At 44.6% G+C, this 14,304-nt stretch overlaps 1 protein-coding gene across 2 annotated transcripts in view; it reads right to left on the bottom strand.

The window, feature by feature from the left end:
- BRINP3 (BMP/retinoic acid inducible neural specific 3) overlaps window positions 1-14,304 on the bottom strand; it is a gene marked incomplete at both ends in the record, with an annotated part of 223,916 nt that overhangs the window by 40,306 nt on the left and 169,306 nt on the right. For both annotated transcript variants that reach the window (XM_079763782.1, XM_079763783.1), the window contains one exon: window positions 13,559-13,795. In XM_079763782.1, the coding sequence (XP_079619908.1) occupies window positions 13,559-13,795 (237 nt within the window). The remainder of the gene's footprint in view (window positions 1-13,558; window positions 13,796-14,304) is intronic.

Raw genomic sequence — 14,304 nt, 5'->3', positions numbered from 1 at the left:
TGGCTGCCTTTTCCTTTTCGGAGCCGGGCGATGAGCTGATTTCGCTGGTGGCTTTCCGAGTCACCCTTGCACCCACACCTGCTCATTTTATTAAAACAGCGACGCCTTGCCAGGGGTGAGAAGGGGATCTTGGTCGGAGAAGCCGCGACAGCTTGGTCCCCCCGTTCCTCCTATTGATTACATTTCCTGACAGTCACCTGGGGAAGTTAATGACTAGCCAGGCAATTAACACCCTTGCAAAATCATACAGAAAACATAATTATATGGAGAACTCCCGGAGACTGTTTGTAAACTTAAACGCAATATTCCCAGGTTTCTGCACGGCTATGGCAACCCACGTCTTGACGTTCCTTCCTGTCCACACCCCTCAACCCAGTGTCTGTCCCTGACAACGGGCGGCCCTTATTAACGATCGACTTCCTTATTTTAAAGGAGCAAAAAGGATCCCGAGTTGTCATCAATCTAATTAAACATTCCCTGTGGAACTGCTCAAGGAAAACGAGGTAATGTCTGCCTTGCATATGAAGTGAGTCATCTTTCTAGGAAAATGGATGTGCAGTGAGAGAGATGCCTAATAGTAGTTGGTGATCAGGTTAAATTAAATGTCTGCTTTCTCCGTGGCAGGCAGATAGTTCAACGAAGATACTGTGGAGCCAGACCACACAGGCTTCCCTTCTGCACTGGCCCTGGAACCCACATGACCTTGGGGAGGGTCCTTGCCATACCTGTGACCCAGTTCCCTGTTCTATAAAGGGGAATAATGCGTTTGCAATGGCCAGTGTTATTAATGTTAACCTGAATCAGCACGCCTAGCAGTTGGTGATATAAAAGGCAATAAAACGAAAAGAAAAAACAACAAAAATATCTGACTCGTGGCTGAGTTGCTCCTTGCGTTCTGCGGTCCCCAGCCTGGCTCCCATCCTGCTTGCTTTATATATCATGTCCGAGTTGTGAGCTGAACTCTAGAGGTTTAGCAAGAGGAATAGAGAACAATGCTGCTAACCCCTTGGATGGTTTTCTTCACTATCACAAACCCACACTTAAAAGAAAAAAGACTGAACGTCTGAGCTATCATTATCTGATCTGTCAGTTTTGTACTGGTAGGAAGTTGACTGAACTGGTATAGCAATCTTTCCCCTAATTCTAGGAGGATATAACTACAGATAGAAATAAGGAACACAGCCCTACTGGTGTGGAGCGTTGACCTATGAAAGAGGAGGTCACGTTTTGATTCCTGGTCAGGACACATGCCCAGGTTTCGGGTTCAATCCCTAGTAGGGGGCGCACAGGAGGCAGCTGCTCAATGATTCTCTCTCATCAGTGATGATTCTCTTTCTTACTCTCCCTCCTAATATCAATAAAAATATTTTTTTAAAAAAAGAAATAATGAACACATAACTGTCTCCTACATTTTTCTTACTGTCTTGAATTTCTATCATGCCATCTATTAGGTGACAATAGTCAAATTTAAATATCTGGACCTAAAAATGTAGTTGTACCAAACATCTAGATATATAAAAGCCTAGGCAACCGTTATGAGCAGTCGACTGAATGACCAGTCAACCGGTCACTATGACATGCACGGACCACCAGGGGGCAGACGCTCAATGCAGGAGCTGTCCCCTGGTGGTCAGTGCACTCCCACAGTCAACCTCCCGTGGCTGGCCAACCTCCCGCAGTCCCTCCCCCTGGCTGGCTAGCCCTGATCTCCGGGCAGGCTGAAGGACCCCACCCATGCATGAATTCATGCACTGGGCCTCTAGTATGTGAAAATGGAATTGATTGGAGATGTCTGATGAGTATAACATAAATGTCTGGTCTACCAGCGAAAGAAATACCGTTTAAAAAACATTCAAAAGTAAAAATTTTCAAATACATTGAACGCCTACTCTTTCCCCAGACCCAAACCAAAAAAATATGTTGTGACTTTAATGCACTACAACGAAGGCCACGTTTTTCCACGAGGGAGGATGCTGAAATTGTTGAGACTGGGCCAAAAGTTCAGACACCATGAGTGGTTCTTGTTTACAAGCCTTTCAAAAAATATCCACATGCTATCCTCTGGCACCTATAAATGTGATCTTAATTGAAAATCACATCTTTGCAGACATGATTAAGTTAAAAGTCTTGACCTTGACCAAGATGACCTTGACCAAGATGGCCTTCAAAGTCCCTTCAGCGAGACTAAACCTTAGACAGGTTTATTTGGGAATATAGGTCCCTGATATGGTCTGAGTGTATTGCCCCCAAATTCCTATGTTGAAATTCTAACCCCCCAAGGTGATGATACCAGGGGTGGGGTTGCTTATATCACAAATACTAAGACTGAGGACGTGGTTCTTTACCAGACTCTGGATCTGCTGGTGCCTGAACTTGGACTTCTCAAGGGCCACCACAATGAGAAATGAACTTCGGTTGTTTGTAAGCCACACTATCGAGGACATTTTTGCCAAGGCAGTCGCAACGGACTAAGGCAGTCCTGACTTCTCTTTACTGAGAGCATTTACTTGAGGAAACTTGCAATTGTAAATTCTTCCTCTGCCCCTTCGAGATGTAAATCTTATCCCAGCTTCTAGACAGGTTTACAACCTGGGAATGTCTTTCTCAAGGACCCGGGAGCCATCCCTGTGAAATATAACCATCAGGAAAGAGAAAGAGCCCATCTCTCACCCTCTGTGGGAAGATAAGAGCCCAACTCATCACCAATTAGCAAACACAGATGACCTGGTCACACTGGCTGACCCCCCCCACCCCCCCAGCCTTGTCCTCTGCTATTTTCCTCAGCTCACCCCAGCACTTAAAAACCCTCCCACCACCTTTGTTGAAGCTGAATTGAGACGCATCTCTCTCTTCCATGTTAATAGTCTTAAATATAACCTTCCTTACCCTTCTAATTTATCTGTAGCAAGTTTTCTTTGACAACATTGGGTGATTAATATGATTTGTTGAAACAGGCTCTGAAGGCTATACTAGTGATTTTTTTTTAATGCAACTTTTAAAAAAATACGTATTTTTTATTTCAGAAATGAAGTAACAGAAAGAGATAGAAACATAGGTTGCCTCCTGCACACCCCCTACTAGGGATCGAGCCCCCAACCTGGGCGTGTGCCCTGACCTCCTGGTTCATAGGTCAACACTCAACCACAGAGCCATGCTGGCCAATCCATCCCCATGATCTTACAGTGGAGAGGCGGAGGGAGATGACAAGAGGAGGAGGAAGGTGACCTTGGAGGCAGAGGTCAGAGTGATGGGGTCAGAAGTCAAAAAAGACCGGCAGCAACCAGAGCTGGAAACAGCCAGGGCATTTTTCTCTCCTCTAGAGCACCCAGAGGGAGGGAGGTCCTATTGGCACCTTGATTTTCTACCTTTCTGGTTGTTTAAGCCACCAAGTTTGTGGTCATTTGTTACAGCGGCCCGATGCTATTAAGAGAGTGATCAAAAATCATTTTTATTTACATGTGTCCTTTTGAAATCACGATCATTAAGCTATTGTAAAAATGTTAATTCCACTTAAAACAGTTTAGATCGAGACCACTCTCTGATCAAAGCAAAGCCATACAAGTACCATATGTCGACAACTGAGTGCTGTTTTCTTAACAAAAAGTAGCAGTAAATGAAAGCAGTCCTATTATTTTGTTTTAGCAGAAAATCTGGAGTGTGTTTTTTTTTTCCTAAGTACTATTGTTAAGTGATAGAATTGGGATAAGCCACTTAAGCACCTGTTTTTAAAGAGAGTGCTATTTAAGCAGATTCATCCGGCTGCAGCCCTGGAAATACTAATGGAATTCACCAGTTTAGGATAAATGGCTTCAGTATGGATTTTTGATAAGAAAACAGCTGCTCATCTAGAAGTAGTGGTAGCTCAAGTCGGAAGGGCATGGGATCTGTCTGTTCTGGAAGATATGATATGCAGGGAACAGATGGTTAACATAAATAATTCAAAATAGCTCTCCAGTCGCTTCTCCGGGTAAAAACAATGCGTGGAGCTATGAGTACAAGGTTACTTGGAACTTCCCCGCATGCAAATGATTTGTTTCCTATCCAGGCTCCCTTCCCATATGCAATTTAAAAGCAAAACGAAAGTTTTCATTATGTATATGCTAGGTCTCTACAATCAACACGGGCAACAACATCACAAACATCATAGCGCAACGGCATCCTATGAGCAATCACTAAATCCAGATCTCCGATGCAGAGCAGTTGAGGCTAATTTGTAGAATATTTGAGGCTCACTTATCTCACAGATCGGTTCAATGACACCCAGAAATAATATCCAAAATAAATAAATAAAATGAGCTTTTGCATAGTATTTGATAGTTTACAATTATTTTTCGACATGACGTGGTAGACGGTTAGACTAGACAGGAGCAGAGCAAGGACGCTGGGCCAGGAACAGAAGGTCACCAGGTCAGACACCCCCAGGTGCCTAGCAACAGAAGATCAATTGTAGGGTGGGGCCTCGCCCCCGGGGTGACCTCTCCTCCCCTAGTATATGCTGGTCAGGCAGTTTGGCCCCCCTGACCTTTCCTCCCGAGAGAGAACATCTAGGCCCGTGGTCGGCAAACTCATTAGTCAACAGAGCCAAATATCAATAGTACAACGATTGAAATTTCTTTGGAGAGCCAAATTTTTTAAACTTAAACTTCTTCTAACGCCACTTCTTCAAAATAGACTCGCCCAGGCCGTGGTATTTTGTGGAAGAGCCACACTCAAGGGGCCAAAGAGCCGCATGTGGCTCTCGAGCCGCAGTTTGCCGACCACGGATCTAGGCCTCAGTTGTATTTCAGCTCCAGACCCACAAAAGCAGCAAAACCAGCCACGGCTGACGTCAGGCCCAGCTGCATGAAATAATGACCCCGCCCTGGTGCCCCCAAATCAATCGGTGGAGACCACAATCCTGAAAGGACACACCTAGAAAGCTGCTGAATGTTCTACTGAGACCTTCCCCTGGGGCTCCCCTAAACTCTCCCCCTTAAAGCCCTTAGGAGTGAGGACCCAGTGCGCTCTCTCTCCTGGGAGCAGGCCCATGCCTTTTTCTCTCCCCCACCCCTCTCCAGCCGGCACAGTACCGAGGTTGCCGAACCCAGGTTTGATCAGACCCCACCTGGTGCCCTTCCGCCACCTACATCATATGCTCCATCTCACCCCGAAGCTTTACGTTCCTACTGAATATTTAAGTTGTATGCTGAACTTTTTATGTGTCCATATTTAATTATCTGATTTTTCTTCTCTTCCCAAAAAAGACTGAAAAATTAACAGTGGTGCAGGGCCCTGGGCGGTCCGGGTCTGTCTCCTGCTCCAACAGCGTTTGGACCAGACAGACCCAGGGACGCCCCTTCTCCCAGCCGAGGGCCCCTCAATGCGTCTCTCATCAGTCACCACCTTCACAACCACCTCCGAGACCAGCCAACACACAGGTTTCCAGGTTTTCTTTGTGCCTTAACTCCTTATTGCAAACAACCACGCGCTCCCAAATTCCTCAGAATTATTCCACCACCGAGGTGGAGGCCCTGTCACCCGCCTGGCCCCCGGCCTCTGCGGGCCCCACACCCACCTCTCTCTGGGCTTCTGTTTCCACGAGAGGATGTGGCTCTCCAGGCCGGGGCCACGTCTACTGAAGTTGGCAGAGGAGAAGCACCAGGGCCTGAGCATCTTAAAGACGCTAACCCAGCGCAGGGGCCGCATCCTCTTCCAGGACGTGCCGAGGCCTCCCAAGGTGAGTGGGCACAACTCAGGGCCACGGAAGCCGCTTTGACCTTGAAGAGGAGCCAGATCCAGGCCCTTTTGTAGTTACAGGCCCTGGTTCTACCCGTGCAGACCCGCATCCCCGTGACTTTTTACAGGTGAAGCTCATCAGGAAGATGGGCCACACCTGCCTTCCCTCCGCAGGCGGCCCCCAGGCTGGGCTGGGCCAGTATCTCTTCCACGGCTCCCCCTCAAGCACAACCAGGAGCCTGTGGAGCCCAGAGGCCTTTGGGGGGCCCTTCTGCACCCCCCTGGTGTCTTGTTTTTACCTGAGAAGCCCTCTCCCATGCATTGGACCAAATGAAACAATAAAGCTTTTCACAGAAAAAAAGAAAAGAAAAATTGACAGATTTTCCTTTTACTTCAAATTAGCCAATGTACCACACGTGCGAAGAATTTCTTTGCCCTGCCCCATAGAAAGCTAGACACATACTCCAATTCCCTAGTTCATCCATGGCCATAGCCCTCATGGGCATGCTTCATATCGCCCCTCTCCTGCTGAATTAACAGTCTCCTCTCCATCATTTCAGTCCCTTTGGTGTGACAACAGGCCTTGGGAGTTTTCCAATCACGTGATATTTACCGGAATCTGCTTGTCCTCAATCTACCGCTTTAAGATCCTCCCTCTTTTCATAACTAAAGTTCTTCAAAACATGGCTTTGCTATTTCCACTCAATTATTCTTAAGCTGGTGTTCAGTACACATAACCCATGACTCTGTACTTGTCATATGTTCTCAGTCCCAAGCATTTCATGTCAAGGAACGGTTGTTGGCGGTCGCCAAGAAGGAGATGAGCTTCTGCGCTAGGTCCCGGGGGCTCCCGTCCTCCCCTGTGACCCCTCTCTGCCATTCTCTGTTCTAGACTCCAACCCCGTAAAGAAGAAATGGCCATCTACCACTCATGCCTGACCCCAACTCTGCCTTCCAACCGCAGTCATGCTCCTCTGGGGAGTGGATTCTGCTCCTTTAGGCCAGTGGTCGGCAAACTCATTAGCCAACAGAGCCAAATATCAACAGCACAACGATTGAAATTTCTTTTGAGAGCCACATTTTTTAAACTTAAACTTCTTCTAACGCCACTTGTTCAAAATAGACTAGCCCAGGCCGTGGTATTTTATGGAAGAGCCACACTCAAGGAGCCAAAGAGCCGCATGTGGCTCTAGAGCCGCAGTTTGCTGACCATGGCTTTAGGTTAACACACTCACAGAGACCAGACTCACCGCTCAGAGTCAGTCTGGGAGGAGGTCTGCAGGGCTGGGTGAAAAGGTAAAAGGATTAAGAAAAAAAAAGCCACACAAATAAAACAACAACAAAACAAACCTCATAGACACAGACAACAATATAGTGGTTCCCAGAGAGGAAGGGGGGGGGGAGTAGAAGAAGGTAAAGAGGGGATAAATGGTGGTAGAAGGAGACTTTACTTGGGGTGGTGAACCCACAATGCCATATATGCAGATGATGTTTTATAGAACTACACACCTGAAACCTATAATCTTATTAACCAATGTCACCCCAATAAATTCAACAATAAACAAATCAACAGGAGACAGATTAACAACAACAATGAAAGGCCACTGTGATGCCACTGGCCTACCGACAGCGCCCTGTCCTCTGTTATCACCGCGCTGTCATTAGTTAGGCGTGTCCCTAGCTGAGGCATACAGCGTTAGCCTTCTCCTGCGCTATAAATCAAACTGCATCAGTTGGCTGCCTCCTGTGCGCCCCCTACGGGGATGGAGCCTGCAACCCAAGCATGTGCCCCGACCAGGAATTGAACTGTGATCTCCTGGTTCATAGGTTGATGCTCAACCACTGAGCCACCACGGCTGGGCATGGCTATAATACTTTTCAATGCAGGGTAATTCATTAAAGAAAACAAGTATTCAAGAATGTTCTGCTTCATTGTAAATCTGTCTTGGGTTCTTTAAGGCAACATGGGATAGAGTTAGGATGAAAAGAGAGCAAAGAACATTTTTTTTAAAAGACACACATGACAAATGTATTTCTCTTTAAGAAAAAAAAAAAAAAAATCAGTTTCTTACAACTTCAACTAACTAGATCCATCTACGGCTCTCCACCCTCCAGGGAAGGATTTTCACGTCCTAGAATGTTATCATCAAAGCTGACTCGGAATTTTAAAAAACGCCGGGAAGTTCAAGCATTGTTTTAAAGGCTGAGCAGATGTACTTTCTCCTCCGAGACCTTCTTGATGGTAAATACCTTGTATTTCATCTGAGAATTTCCAAATGTGAGTATGCATTTTAACAGGAAGGAAGATAGCAGGAAAGAGAAAAATGATCAAGGAGAGAAACTCAGGACATGTTGGTGTTTTATCTGCGGCCGCTCGTTGCACATTTTGGAATAAATTTCAAACTGAGACACTGGTCGACATTTTGCACAGAAATAAGAATATCTGATCAGAAGTAGCAGAATTTATTGCAAATTGCCATTTATCATACATACTAGGCTTGAGGGCATTTAAATAGAATTGTTAACTATATTACATGATAATAACCCTTTTTTGAAAAAAATACAATGTTAAAATGCTTGGGCATACAGATATCATTTCAGTTTGGTATTAATTAGAAATAAAATGGAATGTTATTTTGGGCAGAAGAATGAAGTGGACCACGCGAATTGCTAAAATCGATATGGAGCCCTAGCCGGTTTGGCTCAGTGGATAGAGCATTGGCCTATGGACTGGGGGGTCCCAGGTTCAATTCCGGTCAAGGGCATGTATCTTGGTTGTGGGCACATCCCCAGTATGTGCAGGAGGCAGCTGATTGATGTTTCTCTCTCATCGATGTTTCTAACTCTCTATCCTCTCCCTTCCTCTCTATAAAAAATCAATAAAATATATTAAAAAATAAAATAAAATAAAATCGATATGGAATTTTTCTCTGATTCCGGGGAAACCGTAGTGTGCTTTGGGACTGGGTTATACTATCGGCCCTCTTCTGCTAAAATCAACAAATCAATAAAGAACCAAAAGCCGATGAGTAATAAGAAACCAAAAAAGACTTCATTTTAGTCCATGGTGGAATCGGATTCCAAAAAACTCAGAGTGCAACAACGGCAGAAATGTGAAAACAAAGGGAATGTCAGCATTTACATGAGAGAAAAGTGAGTGTGTTTGTGTGTGTGTGTGTGTGTGTGTGTGTGAGAGAGAGAGAGAGAGAGAGAGAAAAAAAAAAGAGGGGATCTGACTTACCAGCAGACTATGTGAAAAAATCTTTAAAAAACATTTTTAATCAAGTTTTATTGCTCTGCTGTGGGAGTATTTGAGTATTCCCTTTATTTTTATTTTATTATTTTATTTTATTTCAGAGAGGAAGAGAAACATCAATGATGAGAGAATCATTGACCTACTGCCTACAGCATGCTCCCCCACTGGGGATCGATCCAGCAATCTGGGCACATGCCCTGACCAAGAATTGAACCAGGACCTCCTGGTTCATGGGTCGACCCTCAACCACTGAGCCACACCAGCTGGGCTATTTAAAAATTTTTTATCACAGCTCAGTGTGTCTGAACAATATGACATAGTTGCCAAAAAGTTAATGGATTCCTTAGTCTGCATAATATATAGAATAAAGACAATTGTTTTCTGTAGCATTAAAGAATCCACATTCATAACACTGTGTTCTGTTAAGTTCTGAATTCCACCGACAAACCGAGATTATTCCAAGAGGGTTACAAGGTAGGTCCATGGGTTAGAAATAAGGGTCACCTAAGAGAGTGGGAATACGCGATTTGTTAACACACACACAGGGGAGGTGGGAGAATTATGCAAACACCTGACGGCTGCCCCCTGGAGGAGGGAGTGGACACTGCATGCATATGGAGAAGAAGACTGCATATTGGACAAAGGTTAGAGCCACAAATATTTTAGCACATGACAACATCATGCTACTTTTGCAGAAAAGTGAGGAATAAATACAATTTCAAAATAAACAAGAGTCATCTCTCTCTCTCTCTCTCTCTCTCTCTCTCTCTTTTATTTTTGGTTAATCCTCACCTGAGGACATTTTTTCCATTGATTTTTAGGGAGAGTGGAAGGGAGAGGGAGGGACAGAGAGAAACATCAATGTTAGAGAAACACATCGATTGGTTGCCTCCTGCACGCACCACGACCAGGGCCAGGAACCTCCAAACAATGTACTGCCCTTGATCAGAATCGAAGCCGGGACCCTTAAGTCTGCAGACTGATGCTCTATCTATTGAGCCAAACCAGCCAGGGCAAGGGTCATCTTCTAAGCACAGGGCTCCAACTCACGATCCTGGGCTTTGTGATCAGAGAGCTCCCCATTCCTGGAAACAGGAGTGAAATAACCAACTCTACACTATGTAGAGCAGAGGATTCGCCACCAGTCAGGAGGTTTGACAAACCGGACACAGAGCCCCTGTTAGTTTTAGGAGTTGAGACACGTCTTGGAGCTCCCGCGGTGCTTGGGGACATTTGTCTTGCTCCTCTCTGTGTGTGTTATCTTGCATAGCCAGGGCGACAAATTTGGCCAACCTTCTCAGGGTGATACTTGCTCGGAGTTCACACAACACAGCTACCTGACAATCTGACATAACGCCACACATTTGTTTAGCTGCCAATTAACTTCGAGATCTTTCCGCTCACACTTTGTCACCTCCTTAAACGAGGCGCTGACTGTTGCCAGCAGAAGGGCCATTTCTTCCTCGGGGCTAGCTGCTAAGTCATACCAGCAAGATAACAAAAATTAAAGGAGACTCTCTGTGACAGCCCTTTGGCCACATGGCGGATGCTATGTGCATGCTGTAGGTGTCACCATCGTGTTGTCTGTGTCTGTGTGTCATATATGCACACATGTAAAAATGCTCTGAATATATAGTATTATTCATTAATCTTCCTTCCCCATAGTTTATGTCTACATAAAAAAAAAAAACTGACATTAAAACACAGGAAGAAATAAAAATAAAACACTGAATAAAGTCCCCATTTATGTTAGTTTGGTGATACTGAATCAAAGTGCTGAATGATTTGTTTCCAACTAACCTTGATAGTTGACCAAATTATGGATTCGAATAACAGACTCTGATAGCATTAAAACAAACATCTATAGAGAGATAACTTTTCTCAATAAATGAATTCGAAGTAATGGAAAAAGCACTATATGTAATAAATCACCTTATTGTTCATGCTCTTTAGATCTGAGCAATAGAAAAAAAAAGACCCCCCCCCAAAAAACCCCCACAATTCCTAGGTAAAGACAAAACAAAACAATAACAGGTAACGTATTTTTGGTTCTTAGCACTGCTCCTTTGAATATGCCTGTTGAAAAGATCAAGCACAGCTGCGGTGACATTCCAAGAGCCAGTGAACGAGGCAGATTAAATCAAAGCCAGGGCAGCGCCTGGCTGCGCATACATTTGATCTCATTCATCAATCAATCAACATATATTGTGATGTACAATGTGCCTACTAAATAGAGCGCAGTTTACTAGTTTTCATGTAATGATAAAATGAAATATGCTGGCCCGGCCGGTGTGGCTCAGTGGTTGAGCGTCGACCTATGAACCAGGAGGTCACGGTTCGATACCCGGTCAGGACACAAGCCTGGGTTGTGGGCTTCATCCCCAGTGTGGGGCATGCAGGAGGCAGCTGATCAGTGATTCTCTCTCATCATTGATGGTTCTATCTCTCTCTCTCTCCATCTACCTTCCTCTCTGAAATTAGGAAAAATAAATAAAAATAAAAAATAAATATGCTGTTCTCTGCCCTCAAGAAAACATCGAACCCTTTACAGGCAGTTGGGACGTCGGCCCTGATCTGGGAACGGAAATACATCAGGCAAAGAGGAGCAGGTAGATAGCGTTTAGCAGAAAGCCCTCAGGAGCTAAATCAGGAATCCTTGCATAAGACACCTGCCTGACACTCTATAGCCATCTTCTTTCAGATGAAGTTAGGAAATTAATTGAAGTACAGGATAAAATTTGATGATGGCAAAGGTGATATTCATAATACATTAAATAGGATACAGCCAGGCATTGATGAATTAGAGCGGACACACTGACCAATGAGAGCAAACAGCAGTGAAAACCAAATTGGTTTTGATATATTAGTATGAAAGCTGAACATTGTCTCATGCTGGGAATACCTGTAAATTTCAGTAGAGCCAATGAGCAGATGATCGCAGTAAATTAAAACTTACATAGATATTTCGAGAATTATCATTGGAGATTTGATATTATTTAAAGCTTATATTCTTTTTTAAAAAATATATTTTATTGATTTTTTACAGAGAGGAAGGGAGAGGGAGAGAGAGTTAGAAACATCGATGAGAGAGAAACATCGACCAGCTGCCTCCTGCACACCCACTACTGGGAATGTGCCCTCAACCAAGGTACATGCCCTTGACTAGAATCGAACCTGGGACTCTTCAGTCCGAAGGCCAATGCTCTATCCACTGAGCCAAACCGGTTAGGGCTAAAGCTTACGCCTACATTCTAATTACCAATCCCCATAAAACAGTTATGCTATAAATATAAGCACATGATGGCCAAAGATCTTCACTCATGAGGATGCAATATTACTAGTATATGTGGTAGTTAATTTCGAATGAGAATTTTATAGGTAGTTCCTCTAAGCTAAATAAGGTAACTGAATAACAAATGAGATAGCAGAAGTTTTAAGAGATTAAATGACTTACGAATGATCACATGGCTTGCTACTGATAAAGTTTGTTTATCTGATGCTCAACTACTTAGTTTTGACAAAATGATGGCGACAGTGGCTTGAATGTGTCTATACATTGCCTTTCCCGGACTATGAAATTCCAGACACCAAGAGTAAACCTAAAATTACGTGGTGAGATGACATAGAATATGATGTTTTTAGTTGCCAGTTTCTGAAAATCCAATGCTGGCTGACACGTTGGCTGTCCACCAACTTTCTGGGTCATCTTCTCTTCCAGGCACATGGCAAAATGGCACCTCTCTGTCTCCTTTGAAATTAGACGTGACCATAAAAATGATCGTAATCAATTCCTGGCAAGTCATATAAGAGCCAGCAGTGACTTACTGCTCTCTTTCTACTGCCTCCATCCCCAAATCATCCCAGATAGAACATTTCTTCAGCCCGAATCTAGGTGAGAGCAGGGCAATGCAAAGACTCCCGTTCACCTGTGTGGACTTGTGGTCTGGGCAAGAAATGAACGGAGTTTATATCTGAGATGCTAGGCGAGTTTGCTATTACAGCACTGCCAACCTGATCTCGACTTAGACAGCAATGGGGGCTGGAAATTGAGGGGGAGACTGTGCTGAGGAAAGCTACGACTTTGATGTGGTGGACGGTGGGTGTGTCCAGGACACTCTAGAAGAGGCTGGCATGAGGGCAATCCTCCTTGTGTGGAAACAGCTGGTCAAACTGTTGTCTGTGGTCACTGGGGAATGAAGATCATGTGCCCAGCGAATTCACAGAACCAGGGAAGGTGTCAGAAAACTCAGGGACCACTGGAAAAAACCAGCGAGGTATCAGAGATGCCACACAATCAATTCTTGTATTGATGAAAGCAACAAGATGACGGACCTGTGAGCTCAAAAGCAGGCTAGGTCCCAATGCCGAAAGCACACAGAAAGACACAAAGCACCATATGTGTTTTCGGTGAAACACTGAATAACCATCAATGAAAGCAATCCCATGTCCATTTGAAAGAAGAAGAAGAAAATCTAAGGAAAATCCCTCCCAAGGATGTAATAGTTCTTCCAAACGGGCAACACTGTCTTTTCAACACAGCAGTTCCTTGGGCGAAGTCGCAGTGAGGCATCAAAACCCAGGTCTTACCTGACTCCTCGAAGTCGCTGTTGTAGGCTTTCCAGGTCTCGGTTATCCGAAGCAGATTCTCTTCCATGGCTTGGATGTCCATGGAGGGGCAGTTGCATTCTGGGAATCTGGGGCCACACTGACACCAGCAGTCATTGTCCTTGCAGATGAACTCTCCCTCGGAGTTGCAGGCGATGTAGCTCAGAGCTGCCTGTACAAAACGCTCCTGAAGATAGTCAGGGAGGAGAGCCTGCAGGCCTGAAAGAACAAACACGGCAAACAAGTTTGCTTTGATAAATAAAAAAAAAGCTTAACACATTTACAACTAGAGGCCCCGTGCACGTAGGGTCCCTAGGCCTGGCCAGTGGTAAGGGCCTATCTGGGCCTTCCTTTGTTCCGTGCTGCCCCCTGGTGGTCAGCGCACATCATAGTGAGTGATCGAACTCCTGGTCTCCTGAGTTCCTGAGGGGACACTATGCATATTAGCCTTTTATATATATAGATAGCCAAAAAGGTAAAAAACTCAGTATATCGAGATATGGATTCATGCATGTTGAACACCATCCCTGGAAAATTATCTAACTCCACAAAATCGCAAATATTTGTAACTCTTTGCACCATATGCTGACTCCATGCACTGTGCAAGAATCCCAGTAATTACAGATGCGCTCAATCCCTCAGACTATCTGATTTTGTTTTTTGAACTTAGTTGATTGGCTCTCTGACTTACCGTATTTTCCGGCGTATAAGACCACTTTTTAACCCAG

Source organism: Cnephaeus nilssonii (genome assembly GCF_951640355.1).
Source record: "Cnephaeus nilssonii genome assembly, chromosome: 23".
NCBI lineage: Eukaryota > Metazoa > Chordata > Mammalia > Chiroptera > Vespertilionidae > Cnephaeus > Cnephaeus nilssonii.
Note: the sequence above shows the minus strand (reverse complement) of the source record. Positions and strands in the feature narration are given on the sequence as shown.